General features: G+C 45.4%; 1 protein-coding gene across 1 annotated transcript in view; it reads right to left on the bottom strand.

Moving 5' to 3' along the window:
* PREX1 (phosphatidylinositol-3,4,5-trisphosphate dependent Rac exchange factor 1) overlaps nt 1-18,223 on the bottom strand; it is a 369,932-nt gene that overhangs the window by 214,024 nt on the left and 137,685 nt on the right. Inside the window, exon 4 of the mRNA XM_068263360.1 lies at nt 4,206-4,310. Within this exon, the coding sequence (XP_068119461.1) occupies nt 4,206-4,310 (105 nt within the window). The remainder of the gene's footprint in view (nt 1-4,205; nt 4,311-18,223) is intronic.

Here is an 18,223-nt window from a genome sequence, read left to right on the forward strand (position 1 = left end):
GGGGAGCAACAACTCCCCTGGTCGAGTCCATCACCAGGTTGATCACTGGCCAATTCAAAGACGGAGGTCAGGTGCCACTATGCACACAATACATTCTCAGTAGAGGAAGCCCTGATGGACAATTGTCTGGTGTATGCGCAGAGGTGAAGGGACTCAGAGGCGGTAACCGAATGGAAGTGTGTCATTACTCGACCTAATCACTTCCTCCCACCAGCTACTTCCCCTGTCCTTCCCAGCAGAAGTGCTGCTTCTTTACTGACAGAAATATAAATAAGCATAAATACAACAATACACATTTTCAAAGTGCAAATCAGTAATTGAATGAACAGGAATGAAAAGGCAGGCTTCTCCAATCCTGGAGCAAAAGAGAAATGGCTCACGCCAGAGGATGACACAGAGGCTGGAGGCCTTACTAGGAACATGGTGTAAGGCCTGCTAAATATGGTAAAAAGAGATTACAGAGGACTTCACTTTAAACTGAACCCGAGGAGAGAGCGATATGGAGGATGCCATATTTATTTCCTTTTAAACAAATACCAGTTGCCTGGTTGTCCTCCTTATGTTTTTGGCTGCAGTAGCAGCTGAATTACACCAGAAACAAGCATGCAGCTAATCTTGTCAGTTCTGACAATATTGTCAGAAACACCTGATCTGATGCATGCTTGTTCTGGGTCTATGGCTAAACGTATTAGAGGCAGAGGATCAGCAGGACAGCCAGGCAACTGGCATTGCTTAAAGAGAACCCGAGGTGTGTTTAAAGAATGTTATCTGCATACAGAGGCTGGATCTGCCTATACAGCCCAGCGTCTGTTGCTATCCCAAACCCCACTAAGGTCCCCCTGCACTCTGCAATCCCTCATAAATCACAGCCGTGCTGTGAGGCTGTGTTTACATCTGTAGTGTCAGTCTCAGCTGCTCCCCCGCCTCCTGCATAGCTCCGGTCCCAGCCCCCGTCCCTTCCCTCCAATCAGCAGGGAGGGAAGGGATGCAGGCGGGAACCGGAGTTCTGCAGGAGGCGGGGAGAGCAGCAGACTGACATTATAGAGATAAACACAGCCAGCTCTGACAAGCTGTTTGTCAGCAGCATGGCTGTGATTTATGAGGGATTGCAGAGTGCAGGGGGATCTTAGGGGGGTTTGGGATAGCAACAGAGGCTGGGCTGTATAGGCAGATCCATCCTCTGTATGCAGATAATATTCTTCAAACCCACCTCGGGTTCTCTTTAAAGGAATACTATCGATACCCAAGTGTTCTAAAATGACACATCTAAAATGTACAAATAATGTCTACGTAGCTGTGTACACATTTTCCTACTTTTCATGTTAAATATCAGAGGCAAAAGCTGTAATTTATTGAGGGTAGGATTTAGCTATATTGGGACAAATCAATTGCAGAAGGGGTGTCTGCTTCACTGCACAGCCAGAGTTGCATATCAGACTACAGAAAGCAAATATCAAACATATCAAACTCTGAAAGCAAAAACAATATGAAAAAGCTGTGACAATTAGTTACATTTCCTCTGCTCTTTTCAGACACTTCAGTCAGAAACAGAGCTCCCAACAGCTGCAGCTCCTGTGTCCTGTCTCTCTCTCTGTCACACACAGAGCTACACATAGAGTTAACTGATCAAGTGTGAGGGGAATTTCCCCTCTCCTCATGGCTCAGTCAGCCTTCAGTTTTGGTGTCAGTAAACTTTGAATGTATTTTGCTAACCGTAAACAAAGAAGTTGCTACTAAAATGTATACACCAGTACTTAGCAGCACTTCCCAAACAATTCCTGTGTCAATTGAAAAAAATATGTGAATCGATAGTATTCCTTTAAAAGGAAATAAATATGGCAGCCTCCATATCAGTCTCACCTCAGGTTCACTTTAAGAACATGAAGTAACCCTAATAATTATGGGCGTATTCAGCACAAATATTGCCGGAGATATCTCACAGGAGAGGTTTTTCTCATATTATTTACAAAATACCTTTCCAACACATAGCAAGCTACAGAGTACTAATAAGCGAGGAAGAAGATCATTATGAAACAGAAGTAACATTTTGGACAATTGTTTGATTTTTAATTTTTTTTCACATCCAACGTTTATTGGAAAAAAAAAAAAAATTCAGCAAACATACAAAACCACAGTTTATTAAGGCTGTTTTTGCTTGCTGGGTAATGAAAAGCTATGTTACTAATAAGGTGCAGAAATTCTGATGAATTGTGGCCCATGTTACAGCTATAGGTTTTCCTGAAATTTGTTAGACTGTCACCTGTCATCTTTATTTTTACTCTCTTAAAAGGAAGGTCCAAGCAAAATAAAAAAAATGAGTTTCACTTACCTGGGGCTTCTAACAGCCCCATGCAGCCATCCTGTGCCCTCGTAGTCACTCACTGCTGTTCCAGTCCCCCGCTGGCAGCTTGCCGACCTCGGAGGTCGGGGGGCCGCATTGCGTACATTTTTACGCATTCCCGCTAGTGCAGGAACAATAACACATACATTTTTATGCGTTACTGGTTCAATGCGCAAATTTACGCATTGAACCAGTAACGCGTAAAAATATATGTTAATGTTCCTGCACTAGCGGGAATGCGTAAAAAAAAACAAAACACAATCTGGGTCATATATGACACTTAGCACAAATTTTTGTTTTTACAAACAACCTCCCTATAAGGATGGTGTGTAATGCAGTATGCCATTAGGGGGCCGGGGTTAGGGGGAGCACCATTGCTTATCTATGGGGGGCTGCTCCTGTAGCTCCCCATCAGTGAGGAGTGCGCCATCACCACCCACAACGGCCACAGTTCAAAGATTCCACCTTTGGAGGTTGTTTACCGCAATTCATGCTGGGAGCTGTAGTGCGTAGATGAGAGTACTTCGCCTGCCCAGGAGATGTACAAATTACCACTACATTGCGGCATGCATCTCCCAGCATGCACTATGGTCTGGAGCAGCCACCAAAGGCGAAATCTTTGAAATGTGGCCGCTTCAGACATTGAGGGGGCGCTCCACACCTCTCTCACGGTGAGGTTCATCACACACCTAAAACAAGCATGCAGCTAATCCAGTCAGACTTCAGTCAGAGCACCTGATCTGCATGCTTGGTCAGGGTCTATGACTTAACGTATCAAAGGCAGAGGATCAGCAGGACAGCCAGGTAATTTGCATTGTTCAAAAGAAAATAAATATGGCAGCCTCTATATCGTTCTCGCTTTAGGTTCCCTTTAAGTCTCAGACATTTATAATCCCCGTGGGCTTTTCTTTGATTGTTGTATCCCTTCTAAAGACTGCTCTGATTACAGTGTCCCCAGGAAGCCCACCAAACTGAGGACCCCTCTCCAACAGGAACACAGACAGTGGTGACATGTGCCCAACTATAGTGGTTATTAAAGGGGAACTGAAGAGAGAGGTATATGGAGGCTGCCATGTTTATTTCCTTTTAACCAATACCAGTTGCCTGGCAGCCCTGCTGATCCTCTGCCTCTAATACTATTAGCCATAGCCCCTGAACAAGCATGAATCAGATCAGGTGTTTCAGACTTTAAAGTCAGACCTGACAAGACTAGCTGCATGCTGGTTTCTGGTGTTATTCAGATACTACTACAGAGAAATAGACCAGCAGGGCTGCCAGGCAACTGGTATTGATTAAAAGGAAATAAATATGGCAGGGCCCTCCGTATACCTCTTACTTCAGTTCCCCTTTAAACACAGACCCCCTGTAAGATAATGGGATGAAGGCTTAGCTGCAGCTCTTATGCTGGGAATACACGTTTCGTTTTTGCCTTCGTTTAAACCTTCGTTTCGATTGTGCCTTTTGTCCTTTTCGATCCCGAAATAATCGATCGTACGGTTAATATCACCACCCACATTTTCGTTTTTCTTTTCGATTCTGATGGTTTCGTTTTTCCAATGATCGAAGGCTGCAAAGAAACGAAACGTAGTACAGGGACGGACGGCATAAACGAATATATAATCGATCTGAACAGCCATCAAGCCTACCAATGGCTCGATTAGATGGATAAAGAGAGATAATATCAAACATGTTCGATCACTAGTCGTTCGTTTTTGGGGTCTATTAATCGAAACGATAATGAGATTATGACTATTTTCACATACGTTTTCAACACTCGATTCGTTTACCGAACGAATCGAAGACTAAAACGAAGGCAAAAACGAAACGTGTATTCCCAGCATTACACCGGGATGGCAGAACTCACCAGCAGGAAGGCTCGCACGTCAGGGATCTTGTTCAGCTCCGGTAATAACCTCAGCGCTTTCTCATGGTTGCTGCAATATTCCTCATAGACGCAAAATCGATCTTTCTGGAAGAAGAAGAGAAAAGAAAACGTAAACCCAACAGAAATAATTCCACCCGGTAATTATAAAGGACAGTTGAGAAGTAAGGGCTGAAAACTGAAACGTGGCCTGAATGTGACACACAGGCGGCAGATGTACTGCAAACAAGGCAGCTTTAAAGGGTCACTCTACCCAAAATTACTGATTTACCTACGGAGTAAAAGGGTCAGATTTATCCAAACCAAAACCAGGAAGATTTAAGAAAAACAGATATGGGGCAGAAAAACAACAGCAAATGAGGAGCAGAAAAAAAGCTGCAAAGGTGGAGCAGATGCCCACATGGAGGATTCCGATTGGTGACGCCGACTACTTCTACACCAGGATTGCTCCAATTGTACCTGCGCTGGTTTTGGTAACTGCGCTATCTGTACTCATCCTGATTGTAATAAGTGATGCCACTCACTCCAGTGCAGACTTTGTCTGGCCTAATGTAAACAGTACACCAGAGAACATAAACATTGTTTTGTGGTAATAGGGAAGGAAGTTCCAAATATTGCTGGGAACATTCACAGCTGCGCAGATTGTGCCCTGTCAGTCATGTGATCATGGAAACCAATATGAAGCTACTAATGTGATTGGCATGCACAACCCACCCACGGCACACCCACAATATGATGTTGCGAAGCAACCCTTGGTAAACTGGTATACAACAGAAACGATTAGTTTCCGGGGCACTTCATCTTCCTGCGCTCTTTCTTTCACTCTAAGGCCCGGTTCACACTTGCGGTTTTGCAAAAACCGCACCGGATGTCCGGACCGCACCGGAGCCGGATCGGACCTGAACCGTACGGTTCCTGTCCGGATCCGGTCCGGTTGCATACGGTTTCCGTGCGGTATGAACACGGTTGCGGTCCGGATCCGGATTCTTAAAGAGATAACAACCTGTATAAAAACAAAAAAAAATGTTGGGGTCTGGGAGGTCAGCAGAAGGGGGACCTGTGGAATCAGGCCCTCCGCTGTTTAGCACTCACCTCCACCTCCAACATGCTGCCAACATCTCCAGCTCGTGCTGCTCCACTCCAAAATGGTTGCCCATGTGTCCCCGATACAATATCGCCGCAACAATCCTCATAGGAAGTGGGGTAGAACATCCGGATTTTTTGCCAGTGTGTTGTGCGCTCTCCGGTTCTCATTGGTTTCCATTGGCCGGATGGTGCAGTCCGGCTCCGCCCCGGATACGGCTGCCGGAGGAGCCGGACCAAAAAATAGCGCATGTTGGAACGGACACCGGAGTCCGGATCCGGTCCGGCTCCGGTCCGGACGAAACGGACACATGTGAACCCTGGCATAGACTTACATTGCTATGCCGTGCGTCCGTTTCGTCCGGCCAGCATGCGGTGCGGCTCCGGCACGGCTATTCCGGATAGCCACCGCTAATGTGAACCGGGCCTTAACTTACCTACCTTAGAGGTTCTCTGCTTCACATAACTTAAAGGGGCGCTATGGCGAAAAAATTTTAAAATTTAAAATATGTGCAAAAATAAACAAATAAGTACATTTTTCCAGAGTAAAAGGAGCCATAAATTACTTTTCTCCTATGTTGCCATCACTTACAGTAGGAAGTAGAAATCCGACAGAAGTGACAGGTTTTGGACTAGTCCATCTCTTCATAGGGGATTCTCAGCAAGGCTTTTATTCTTTATAAAGATATTCCCTAAAAAGGATTAAAACAATGATGCTGGCCAGCCTCCCTGCTCTCTACACAGTTTTTTGGCAGTTGGACAGAGCAACTACCATTCACTAAGTGCTTTTGAAAATAAATAAATCCCTGAGAATCCCCTGTGAAGAGATGGACTAGTCCAAAACCTGTCGCTTCTGTCTGATTTCTACTACCTACTGTAAGTGACAGCAATATCGGAGAAAAGTAATTTATGGCTTATTTAACTCTGGAAAAAAATGTACTTATTTGTATATGTTTGCACATTTTTTAAATTTTACAGTTTTTCGCTGTAGTGCCCCTTTAACCACTTGCCGACCGCCCACAGCCCATGGGCGGCGGCAAAGTGGACGCCTAAAGGACCGCAATACGCCTTCAGGCGGCGCGTCCTTTAGGCATGCCGGGGGAGCGATCGCGTCATTGATGACGCGCGCTTCCCCCGGCAACTGGCTCCGCCCACCCGCCGTAACATCCCGCCGGCCGTACGGAAGCGCCGGCGGGATGTTAACCCCGCGATCGCCGCATACAAAGTGTATAATACACTTTGTAATGTATACAAAGTGTATTATACAGGCTGCCTCCTGCCCTGGTGGTCCCAGTGTCCAAGGGACCACCAGGGCAGGCTGCAGCCACCCTAGTCTGCACCCAAACACACTGATCTGCCCCCCCCCGCCCACTGATCGCCCACAGCACCCCTCAGACCCCCCCCTGCCCACCCCCCAGACCCCTGTTTGCACCCAATCACCCCCCTAATAACCCATCAATCACTCCCTGTCACTATCTGTCAACGCTATTTTTTTTTATATCCCCCCCTGCCCCCTGCCCCCTCCTGATCACCCCCCCACCCCTCAGATTCTCCCCAGACCCCCCCCCCCCCCCCTGTGTACTGTATGCATCTATCTTCCCTGATAACCTGTCAATCACCCGTCAATCACCCATCAATCACCCATCAATCACCCCCTGTCACTGCCACCCAACAATCAGCCCCTAACCTGCCCCTTGCGGGCAATCTGATCACCCACCCACACCAATAGATCGCCCGCAGATCCGACATCAGATCACCTCCCAAATCCATTGTTTACATCTATTCTCTCCTCTAAACACCCACTAATTACCCATCAATCACCCCCTATCACCACCTGTCACTGTTACCTATCAGATCAGACCCTAAGCTGCCCCTTGCGGGCACCCAATCACCCGCCCACACGCTCAGATTGCCCTCAGACCCCCCCCCCCCCCCCTTATCAATTCACCAGTGCATTAATTACATCTGTCCTTCCATGTAATAACCCACTGATCACCTGTCAATCACCTGCCAATCACCTATCACCCATCAATCACCCCCTGTCACTGCCACCCAACAATCAGCCCCTAACCTGCCCCTTGCGGGCAAACTGATCACCCACCCACACCAATAGATCGCCCGCAGATCCGACATCAGATCACCTCCCAAATCCATTGTTTACATCTATTCTCTCCTCTAAACACCCACTAATTACCCATCAATCACCCATCAATCACCCCCTATCACCACCTGTCACTTTTACCTATCAGATCAGACCCTAATCTGCCCCTTGCGGGCACCCAATCACCCGCCAACACGCTCAGATTGCCCTCTGACCCCCCCTTATCAATTCGCCAATGCATTAATTACATCTGTTCTTCCCTGTAATAACCCACTGATCACCTGTCAATCACCTGCCAATCACCTATCACCCATCAATCACCCCCTGTCACTGCCACCCATCAATCAGCCCCTAACCTGCCCCTTGCGAGCAATCTGATCTCCCACCCACACCATTAGATCGCCCGCAAACCCGCCGTCAGATTACCTCCCAAATGTATTGTTTACATCTGTTATCTTCTCTAAACACCCACTAATTACCCATCAATCACCCATCAATCACCCCCTATCACCACCTGTCACTGTTACCTATCAGATCAGACCCTAAGCTGCCCCTTGCGGGCACCCAATCACCCGCCCACACGCTCAGATTGCCCTCAGACCCCCCCCCCCCCCCCCTTATCAATTCACCAGTGCATTAATTACATCTGTCCTTCCATGTAATAACCCACTGATCACCTGTCAATCACCTGCCAATCACCTATCACCCATCAATCACCCCCTGTCACTGCCACCCAACAATCAGCCCCTAACCTGCCCCTTGCGGGCAAACTGATCACCCACCCACACCAATAGATCGCCCGCAGATCCGACATCAGATCACCACCCAAGCGCAGTGTTTCCATCTATTCTCTCCTCTAAACACTCACTAATTACCCATCAATCACCCATCAATCACCCCCTATCACCACCTGTCACTGTTACCCATCAGATCAGACCCTAATCTGCCCCTTGCGGGCACCCAATCACCCGCCTACACGCTCAGATTGCCCTCAGACCCCCCCTTATCAATTCGCCAGGGCATAATTTACATCTGTCCTTCCCTGTAATAACCCACTGATCACCTGTCAATCACCTGTCAATCACCCATCAATCACCCCCTGTCACTGCCACCCATCAATCACCCCCTGTCACTGCCACCCATCAATCAGCCCCTAACCTGCCCCTTGCGGGCAAACTGAACACCCACCCACACCAATAGATCGCCCGCAGATCCGACGTCCGATCACCTCCCAAGTGCAGTGTTCACATCTGTTCTCTACCCTAAACACCCACTAATTACCCATCAATCACCCCCTGTCACTGCTACCTATCAGATTAGACCCCTATCTGCCCCTAGGGCACTCAATCACCCGCCCACACCCTCAGAATGCCCTCAGACCCCAGCCCTGATCACCTCGCCAGTGCATTGCTTGCATCTATTCCCCCCTCTAATCACACCTTGAGACACCCATCAATCACCTCCTGTCACCCCCTAGCACACCTACCCATCAGATCAGGCCCTAATTTGCCCCGTGTGGGCTCCTGATCACTCGGCCAAACCCTCAGATCCCCCTCAGACCCCCTTCCGATCACCTCCCCAGTGCATTGATTGCATCTATTTTCCCCTCTAACCACCCCCTGAGACACCCATCAATCATCTCCTGTCACCCCCCTAGCACTCCTATCCATCAGATCAGGCCCAATACAACCTGTCATCTAAAAGGCCACCCTGCTTATGACCGGTTCCACAAAATTCGCCCCCTCATAGACCACCTGTCATCAAAATTTGCAGATGCTTATACCCCTGAACAGTCATTTTGAGACATTTGGTTTCCAGACTACTCACGGTTTTGGGCCCGTAAAATGCCAGGGCGGTATAGGAACCCCACAAGTGACCCCATTTTAGAAAAAAAGACACCCCAAGGTATTCTGTTAGGTGTATGACGAGTTCATAGAAGATTTTATTTTTTGTCAAAAGTTCGCGGAAATTGATTTTTTATTGGTTTTTTTTCACAAAGTGTCATTTTCCGCTAACTTGTGACAAAAAATAAAATCTTCTATGAACTCGCCATACACCTAACGGAATACCTTGGGGTGTCTTCTTTCTAAAATGGGGTCACTTGTGGGGTTCCTATACTGCCCTGGCATTTTAGGGGCCCTAAACCGCGAGGAGTAGTCTAGAAAACAAATGCCTCAAAATGACCCGTGAATAGGACGTTGGGCCCCTTAGCGCACCTAGGCTGCAAAAAAGTGTCACACATGTGGTACCGCCGTACTCAGGAAAAGTAGTATAATGTGTTTTGGGGTGTATTTTTACACATACCCATGCTGGGTGGGAGAAATTTCTATGTAAATGGTCAATTGTGTGTAAAACAAATCAAACAATTGTCATTTACAGAGATATTTCTCCCACTTAGCATGGGTATGTGTAAAAATACACCCCAAAACACATTATACTACTTCTCCTGAGTACGGCGGTACCACATGTGTGGCACTTTTTTACACCCTAAGTACGCTAAGGGGCCCAAAGTCCAATGAGTACCTTTAGGATTTCACAGGTCATTTTGCGACATTTGGTTTCAAGACTACTCCTCACGGTTTAGGGCCCCTAAAATGCCAGGGCAGTATAGTAACCCCACAAATGACCCCATTCTAGAAAGAAGACACCCAAAGGTATTCCGTTAGGAGTATGGTGAGTTCATAGAAGATTTTATTTTTTGTCAAAAGTTAGCGGAAAATTGATTTTTATTGTTTTTTTCACAAAGTGTCATTTTCCACTAACTTGTGACAAAAAATAAAATCTTCTATGAACTCACCATACTCCTAACGGAATACCTTGGGGTGTCTTCTTTCTAAAATGGGGTCATTTGTGGGGTTCCTATACTGAACTGGCATTTTAGGGGCCCTAAACCGTGAGGAGTAGTCTGGAAATCAAATTTCGCAAAATGACCTGTGAAATCCTAAAGGTACTCATTGGACTTTGGGCCCTTTAGCGCAGTTAGGGTGCAAAAAAGTGCCACACATGTGGTATTGCCATACTCGGGAGAAGTAGTACAATGTGTTTTGGGGTGTATTTTTACACATACCCATGCTGGGTGGGAGAAATACCTCTGTAAATGACAATCTTTTGATTTTTTTACACACAATTGTCCATTTACAGAGTTATTTCTCCCACCCAGCATGGGTATGTGTAAAAATACACCCCAAAACACATTGTACTACTTCTCCCGAGTACGGCGATACCACATGTGTGGCACTTTTTTGCACCCTAACTGCGCTAAAGGGCCCAAGATTTTATTTTTTGTCACAAGTTAGTGGAAAATGACACTTTGTGAAAAAAACAATAAAAATCAATTTTCCGCTAACTTTTGACAAAAAATAAAATCTTCTATGAACTCACCATACTCCTAACGGAATACCTTGGGGTGTCTTCTTTCTAAAATGGGGTCATTTGTGGGGTTCCTATACTGCCCTGGCATTTTAGGGGCCCTAAACCGTGAGGAGTAGTCTGGAAATCAAATTCCGCAAAATGACTTGTGAAATCCTAAAGGTACTCATTGGACTTTGGGCCCTTTAGCGCAGTTAGGGTGCAAAAAAGTGCCACACATGTGGTATCGCCGTACTCGGGAGAAGTAGTACAATGTGTTTTGGGGTGTATTTTTACACATACCCATGCTGGGTGGGAGAAATAACTCTGTAAATGGACAATTGTGTGTAAAAAAAATGAAAAAATTGTCATTTACAGAGAGATTTCTCCCACCCAGCATGGGTATGTGTAAAAATACACCCCAAAACACATTCTACTACTTCTCTTGAGTACGGCAATACCACATGTGTGGCACTTTTTTGCAGCCTAACTGCGCTAAGGGGCCCAAAGTCCCATGAGCACTTTTAGGCTTTACAGGGGTGCTTACAAATTAGCACCCCCCAAAATGCGAGGACAGTAAACACACCCCACAAATGACCCCATTTTGGAAAGTAGACACTTCAAGGTATTCAGAGAGGGGCATGGTGAGTCCGTGGCAGATTTCATTTTTTTTTTGTCGCAAGTTAGAAGAAATGGATTCTTTTTTTTTTTCTTTTTTTTGTCACAAAGTGTCATTTTCCGCTTACTTGTGACAAAAAATAATATCTTCTATGAACTCACTATGCCTCTCAGTGAATACTTTGGGATGTCTTCTTTCCAAAATGGGGTCATTTGGGGGGTATTTTTTCTATCCTGGAATTCTAGCCCCTCATGAAACATGACAGGGGGTCAGAAAAGTCAGAGATGCTTGAAAATGGGAAAATTCACTTTTTGCACCATAGTTTGTAAACGCTATAACTTTTACCCAAACCAATAAATATACACTGAATGGGTTTTTTTTTTTTATCAAAAACATGTTTGTCCACATTTTTCGCGCTGCATGTATACAGAAATTTTACTTTATTTGAAAATTGTCAGCACAGAAAGTTAAAAAAATCATTTTTTTGCCAAAATTCATGTCTTTTTTGATGAATATAATAAAAAGTAAAAATCGCAGGAGCAATCAAATAGCACCAAAAGAAAGCTTTATTAGTGACAAGAAAAGGAGCCAAAATTCATTTAGGTGGTAGGTTGTATGAGCGAGCAATAAACCGTGAAAGCTGCAGTGGTCTGAGTGGAAAAAAAGTGGCCGGTCCTTAAGGGGTAGAAAGACTGTGGTCCTCAAGTGGTTAAAGATAACCTAAAGTAAAAAAAAAAAAATGAGATTAACTCACCTGGGGCTTCCCTCAGCCCCCTGCAGACGATCGGTGCCCTCGCAGCTCCGCTCCGATGTCCCAGGACCCGCCGGCGAACACTTCCGGTTTGGCTGTCACCGGCCGACAGGCATGGGAACGCGAGTGATTGTTCGCGTTCCCAGCCTGTATATCGCCCCCTATGCTGCTATTGCGGCCAGGAGGCTAGCTGATTTAACAATGCAATTTGTATTTTTGATTGAAGCCAAATACATTTTCTTAACTGCTTGAGTCATCTATGGTCTACATCGATATCTACTGCGGCTCATGTCATGCTGCTAAGTGCAGTCATTTTGGCTGCTGGTGCTGAACGGTGGCTACCAAGGGCAACTACTAAATCACTTTCTTTCACTGCTTACCTGCCTTGTGTGCAATACATGCGACACCATCCATTTTAAAGCAAAGCAACAACACATTAGAATGGAAAGCCCATGATAATCAAAGGGCTTGTCCACATCTCGTGCATTTTTGTCTGCTCTTTATAACAATACATCGCTTGCTGCATTTGTACAGATTTTCCTATCCAATGAATCATATGCAGACAAGCACATTTTAGCATGCAGTAGATGAAGCATGCATGAACGCTGTGCATGTGGAAAAGGTCTCACACTAAAGACAGACAGCAGGTTTAGTGCTGACTAGTTCAGCTCTGACCTGAATGTTTTACTGGCCAGCATTGCCTTTTTCCAAAGTGTGGGGCTTCTGCAGCCCCCCCTTTTCCAGCTGCCTGTCTTCCTGCTGGAGCTCTGGCCAGGGATTTTCTCCTGCTTCCACCGGTCCTGGATCTCCCTAGATAATACATGTCAAACTCCAGCCCGGGGGCCATATCTGGTCCTTCTGAGCCATCAGATTTGGCCCTCAGGTGGCTTCCCCACTTTGCATTATGTTTGGCCCACTCTAGAACCACAAGATAAGCTGTATTGGAGGGTAAGCCCTAGATCACCAAGGAAGCCATATGGGGAGGGGGGCAGCACTACATACCAGGGTTTGTATAGGAGAGGGAAGGGCGCCACTAGACACCAGGAAACTGTGTAGGGGAGAGAGGACCACTAAACATTAGTTTAGGGGATGGATGGGGGGCTGTTAGACACCAGGGAATTTTATAAGGGAGAGAGGTGACATTAACTCACTAGACATTAAGGTCGGCCCACGACTTGGTCCCAGAGCTCAATTTCAGCCCACTTTGTATTTGAGTTCGACACCCCTGCCCTAGATTAAGGCTCGGTTCACACTACAGGTCTTCAGTACCATGGACAGTGACCGTGCACCTAACAGAACACATGCGGAATGACATGCGCATTTGCAGCGGTGTAACTAAGGAGCTTGGGGCCCCAGTGGGAGTTTTATATGAGGCCCCAAGCACTCAATTGATAAGGAGCTCCAAAATCTACCAAGGACAGCTGCAGAGGTGTGTTTAAAGTTAGGAAACAGTTTGTTAAGAATAACCACTATGCAATGCACATATAGAGGTGTTCATTAGCAGCATAGCACCAATGCAAAGCTAATAAGATGGATGGAGGGCACCTCTGGTCCAGGGGCCCCAATGTGGTCAGAACCTCGGCATCCCCTATTGCTACGCCACTGCGCATCTGCACTGTACTTATAATACCATTGCGATTACAACATTGACTTATTTTTAAAAAGTTCGTATTCTAGGTCCTGCTCATGGATGAAGTTGCATTATTTAGTAATGTTTTATCAAACTCCACTATTTTCTGACATGACCCAGGAAACTGTTGCAAACCTCTGCCACCTTATACCAGACGACTCCAGCAGAATCCAGCCCAGGTTTGGTGCATGACTGGTGTTCTCAATCCTTACTAAATCATCTGACTATAGCTAGGAACAGATTCAGCAACATCTGTGAGGCAGCCAGGAGCAAACTGTCCTATGTGCGCACATGTATAGGGCTGCCGTATCTGATGCAACTTCTCACACGCAGAGCTCAAGGCTCCTGGCAGGTGGCATATGGTTTATACAGAAAAAAAGGGAGAAAAGTACTTTTTTCCTAAAGAGTACCTCCAGTATGAAAGACAGCCTCTGCCCTTATTTATGCAAGATTGGGGGGAGGGGTCAATTACCTGATTGGCCATAATTCATCATTCATGAAGGGGAGGTGGGAAGAGGCGGAGCGTCACCTGTGTACTGAATTACAGCCGATCAGGTAAGTAATTAACCAACCTACCACCCAATCCTGCATCGTTAAAGGACAACTGAAGTGAGAAGAATATGGAGTCTGCCATATGTATCTCCTTTTAAACAATACCAGTTGCCCGGCAGCCCTGCTGGTCTATTTGGCTGAAGTAGTGTCTGAATCACATCAGAAACAAGCATGCAGCTAATCTTGTCAGATCTGACAATAATGTCAGAAGCTGCATGCTTGTTCAGGGTCTAGGGCTGAAAGTATTAGAGGCAAAGTATCAACAGGATAGCCAGGCAACTGGTATTGCTTGGAAGGAAGTAAATATGGCAGCCTCCATATCCCTCTCACTTCAGCTGTCCTTTAAGACAGAGCCTGATGTGACAGAGGCAATGTAGTGCCTCAAGTAGACCTCATTACAGGTCCTGAAAGCAACTTCCACTCACGAAACACATAGGACTTGGCTGGAAGCAGAGGATTTAGGGTGGAGGTATGGAGAGATTTACCCACTATCCTCTGCACAGTGCAGAGATCCATGAGCAGGCTTCCTGTCCTATGTCAGCCTGCAGGAAAACAACAGAGACCTTCTGCACGGCATCGCTGCATCCTCCGTGTCAGCAGCCAGGTGTTTGTGTCAAGAGGAAATGCTGGACTGACATACAGTACCAGGAAAGTGATCAGTGCAAGGTGACCATCACCTCAAACTGTAGCAAACAAGGGGAGGGTGACACCCAGGACACCAATTACATGTGACCAATTACACTCTCTCCACTGAGAACTGTCACTCACTACTACGGATAGCAATATTACTCACAGGCAGCACGGTGTAGTGGTAGCAAACTCGCCCTGCAGCGCTGGGTCCCTGGTTCGCATCCCTGCCAGGGCATTATCTTTAAGGAATTTGTATGTTCTCCCCAAGTCTGTGTGGGTTTCCTCTGGGCGCACTGGTTTCCTCCCACATCCCAAAAACATACAGATAATAAATTGGCCCTAGACTACAATACATATACTACAGAATACATAAATAGACACATGACTATGGTAGGGATTAGATTGCGAGCTCCTCTGAGGGACAATTAGTGACAAGACAACATGTACTCAGTGCTGTGGAAGATGTCAGCACTATATAAGTACTATATAATAATAACAATAATAGTAATAACAAATTGTCAAAAAGAGAAGTTGTGTGTCTGTGTGTAACTGTACACTTCTCAAAATTATATATATTTTTTTATATAGCATTTAATTCATTTGTACCCCGTAACTGCTGGACTCCTGTAAAGTGGCGACACCCAATAAAATTGATTGTTTGATTTTCCATTTTTTTCTATAAAAATGATTTATTTTTTTTATTTATATATAGAAGAGAAATGTGATTGAATTTCCCTTTACCCCCATATTTGTTTGATGGTGGAAAATGCTGATACATTTTTCAGAAAACTGAATGGTGTGGGATAGATTGCCAATTTCTTGATTAAGGCAGGGATCACACTTCTTAAAATTCACATGGAGAATCGCGCTTCTGCCCAAATCTGCAAAATACCTTACACCTTGCAGCGTATATTCACACGTAGAACGCAAAAGCCTGCTGACTTTAATTAGCTGCGGTAAACAAATGCGCACATTAATTTGCATATGAACCCAAATTTTATTGTAAAAAAGCGTTTAGTTTTTCACAGTTTAAAAATGTGAAAACTCCCCCATAAATCTTTGGTTGTTTTCAGTCTTTTTGTGTAACTGACAATAAATGAATCACACGTGTGGCACTTTGGTCAGGTTTTTCCAAAGAAAATGATTGACAGAAAAAATGAGAAAAAAATTTATACATCCTGCTGATCTTTCTGGCATCCATAGTATCTGAATCACACACCTGAAACAGGCGGAGCATCAACTCACAAACATCTCAGCTGCTTGTTCAGGGTCTATGGCTAAAGGGGCCCATACACTGGGCGATTTCAGCCTCAACATCCTAACTTAAAGGACAACTGAAGTGAGAGGGATATTGAGGGTGCCATATTTATTTCCCTATGAGCAATACCAGTTGCCTGGCAGTCCTGCTTATTCGATTATTGGCTCAGATACATTATTACAAAATTATACAGGAAATCCATTCCAACATTGGAATGGAAACACAAAATACAGATGTGAAACTAGATCAGACAGAAGGAACCCCCAAGGGAACTGAAACTAAGTGGAGCAAGTGGAGGAGATGAGGCCAAACAGCACAAGATATAACCAATGGGTCATTCTGAAGAGGAGAACCTTAGGACATTGGTATAAGATCCCCACATTAGTATTCCATCATGTAGGGATATTATATAGACTAATGCTGGGAATACACGGTTCGTTTTTGCCTTCGTTTAAACCTTCGTTTCGATTGTGCCTTTTGTCCTTTTCGATCCCGAAATAATCGGTCATACGGTTAATATCACCACCCACGGTTTCGTTTTTTTTTTTCGATTCTGATGGTTTCGTTTTTCCAATGATCGAAGGCTGCAAAGAAACGAAACGAAAATCCCTTTTTACAGGGACGGACTAGCATAAACGAATATATAATCGATCTGAACAGCCATCAAGCCTACCAATGGCTCGATTAGATGGATAAAGAGAGATAATATCAAACATGTTCGATCACTAGTCGTTCGTTTTTGGGGTCTATTAATCGAAACTATAATGAGATTATGACTATTTTCACATACGTTTTCAACACTCGATTCGTTTACCGAACGAATCGAAGGTTTAAACGAAGGCAAAAACGAACCGTGTATTCCCAGCATTACTGTCCATCTTCACCCAAAACCCTTTACGTTATTGTTAAAGTATACCTGATGCAGGACAGAGTTACATAATGTAAGCACAGAGCTCATGCTGGACCCACATCTCTCTGTCCAGTTCTCTCCTCGTCTCCATAATCACGCCTGGAAAACATTTTAATTACAGCTAAAGCCCAATGTTTAGACAGGAAGAGGCAGGCTTGGCATGCTGTTCCCTCCTATCACCCTCCCTTTCTCTGCTCCTTTGTGCGCCATTCATGTACCTTAATGCGGACCTGAACTCTGAACTTCCTCTCTGCTCTAAATGATAAGCAACTGCATAATAATCTTTAAATAAAAAAAATTTCTTACAGCGGATACAAATCCTGCAATAAATCTGCCGTGTGTCTACTTCCTGCTTTCATGGAAGCAGATACTGACACTTTGCTATAGTAGAGCACCCCAGTCTGTTCTGTGGAGATGAGGATTCAGTGGGGTCCATAGCGGAAACAAGAATGTGCTCTTTTGTTGGTCTGTTTCGATCGGACACATTGATAAACAATTTTGAGGGGAAGCTGCACAGATGCTAGATTTTCACACGAGACAATCATGTACGATCATCTCCAACTACGATCCAGCAATGAAGGTGAAGGATTTGTCCATAGCTTGAGATTGAAGGGGAAAGCCTAAAAACACTGCAAGTTTAACATTGAAGTTTGTGCCCTCACTGGGAAAATGAACTTTTACTTCTCAGCTGGTTATGGCACCAGGCTGAAGGTCGGGGACACTGACTGACAGCAACTGAAACCTGACAGCTACCAACACTTCCTTATGCCGATCACAAATCGTTTCCTGAGTGAAAGTTCTGTTCCTGTTGATTCTGACTCTTATAGCAGCGGCTGTAACCTCTCCTAGTTGTATCCAAACTTCTAAGTTTTGGATAGGGTAGGCCTCATACACACTTCATAAAACTCGGCCAATTCCCACCTCTGGCGAGAATCTAGAGTGTGTACAGCGGACCCGGGTGACACCGCCTGGACACCAGCAATCAGATCGGATCGATTTGGCCAATCGCCGGCCAAGAAGGTTCTCCCCACTCACTACGTCACTCGCATGCTGCTCTGTTTGCCATCCTGCAGGCTAGCGACTTGTCTGTACAGCCTCAGCCCTGCAAGGTTACACGA

This window comes from Hyperolius riggenbachi, chromosome 12 (assembly GCF_040937935.1).
Source record: "Hyperolius riggenbachi isolate aHypRig1 chromosome 12, aHypRig1.pri, whole genome shotgun sequence".
Lineage (NCBI taxonomy): Eukaryota > Metazoa > Chordata > Amphibia > Anura > Hyperoliidae > Hyperolius > Hyperolius riggenbachi.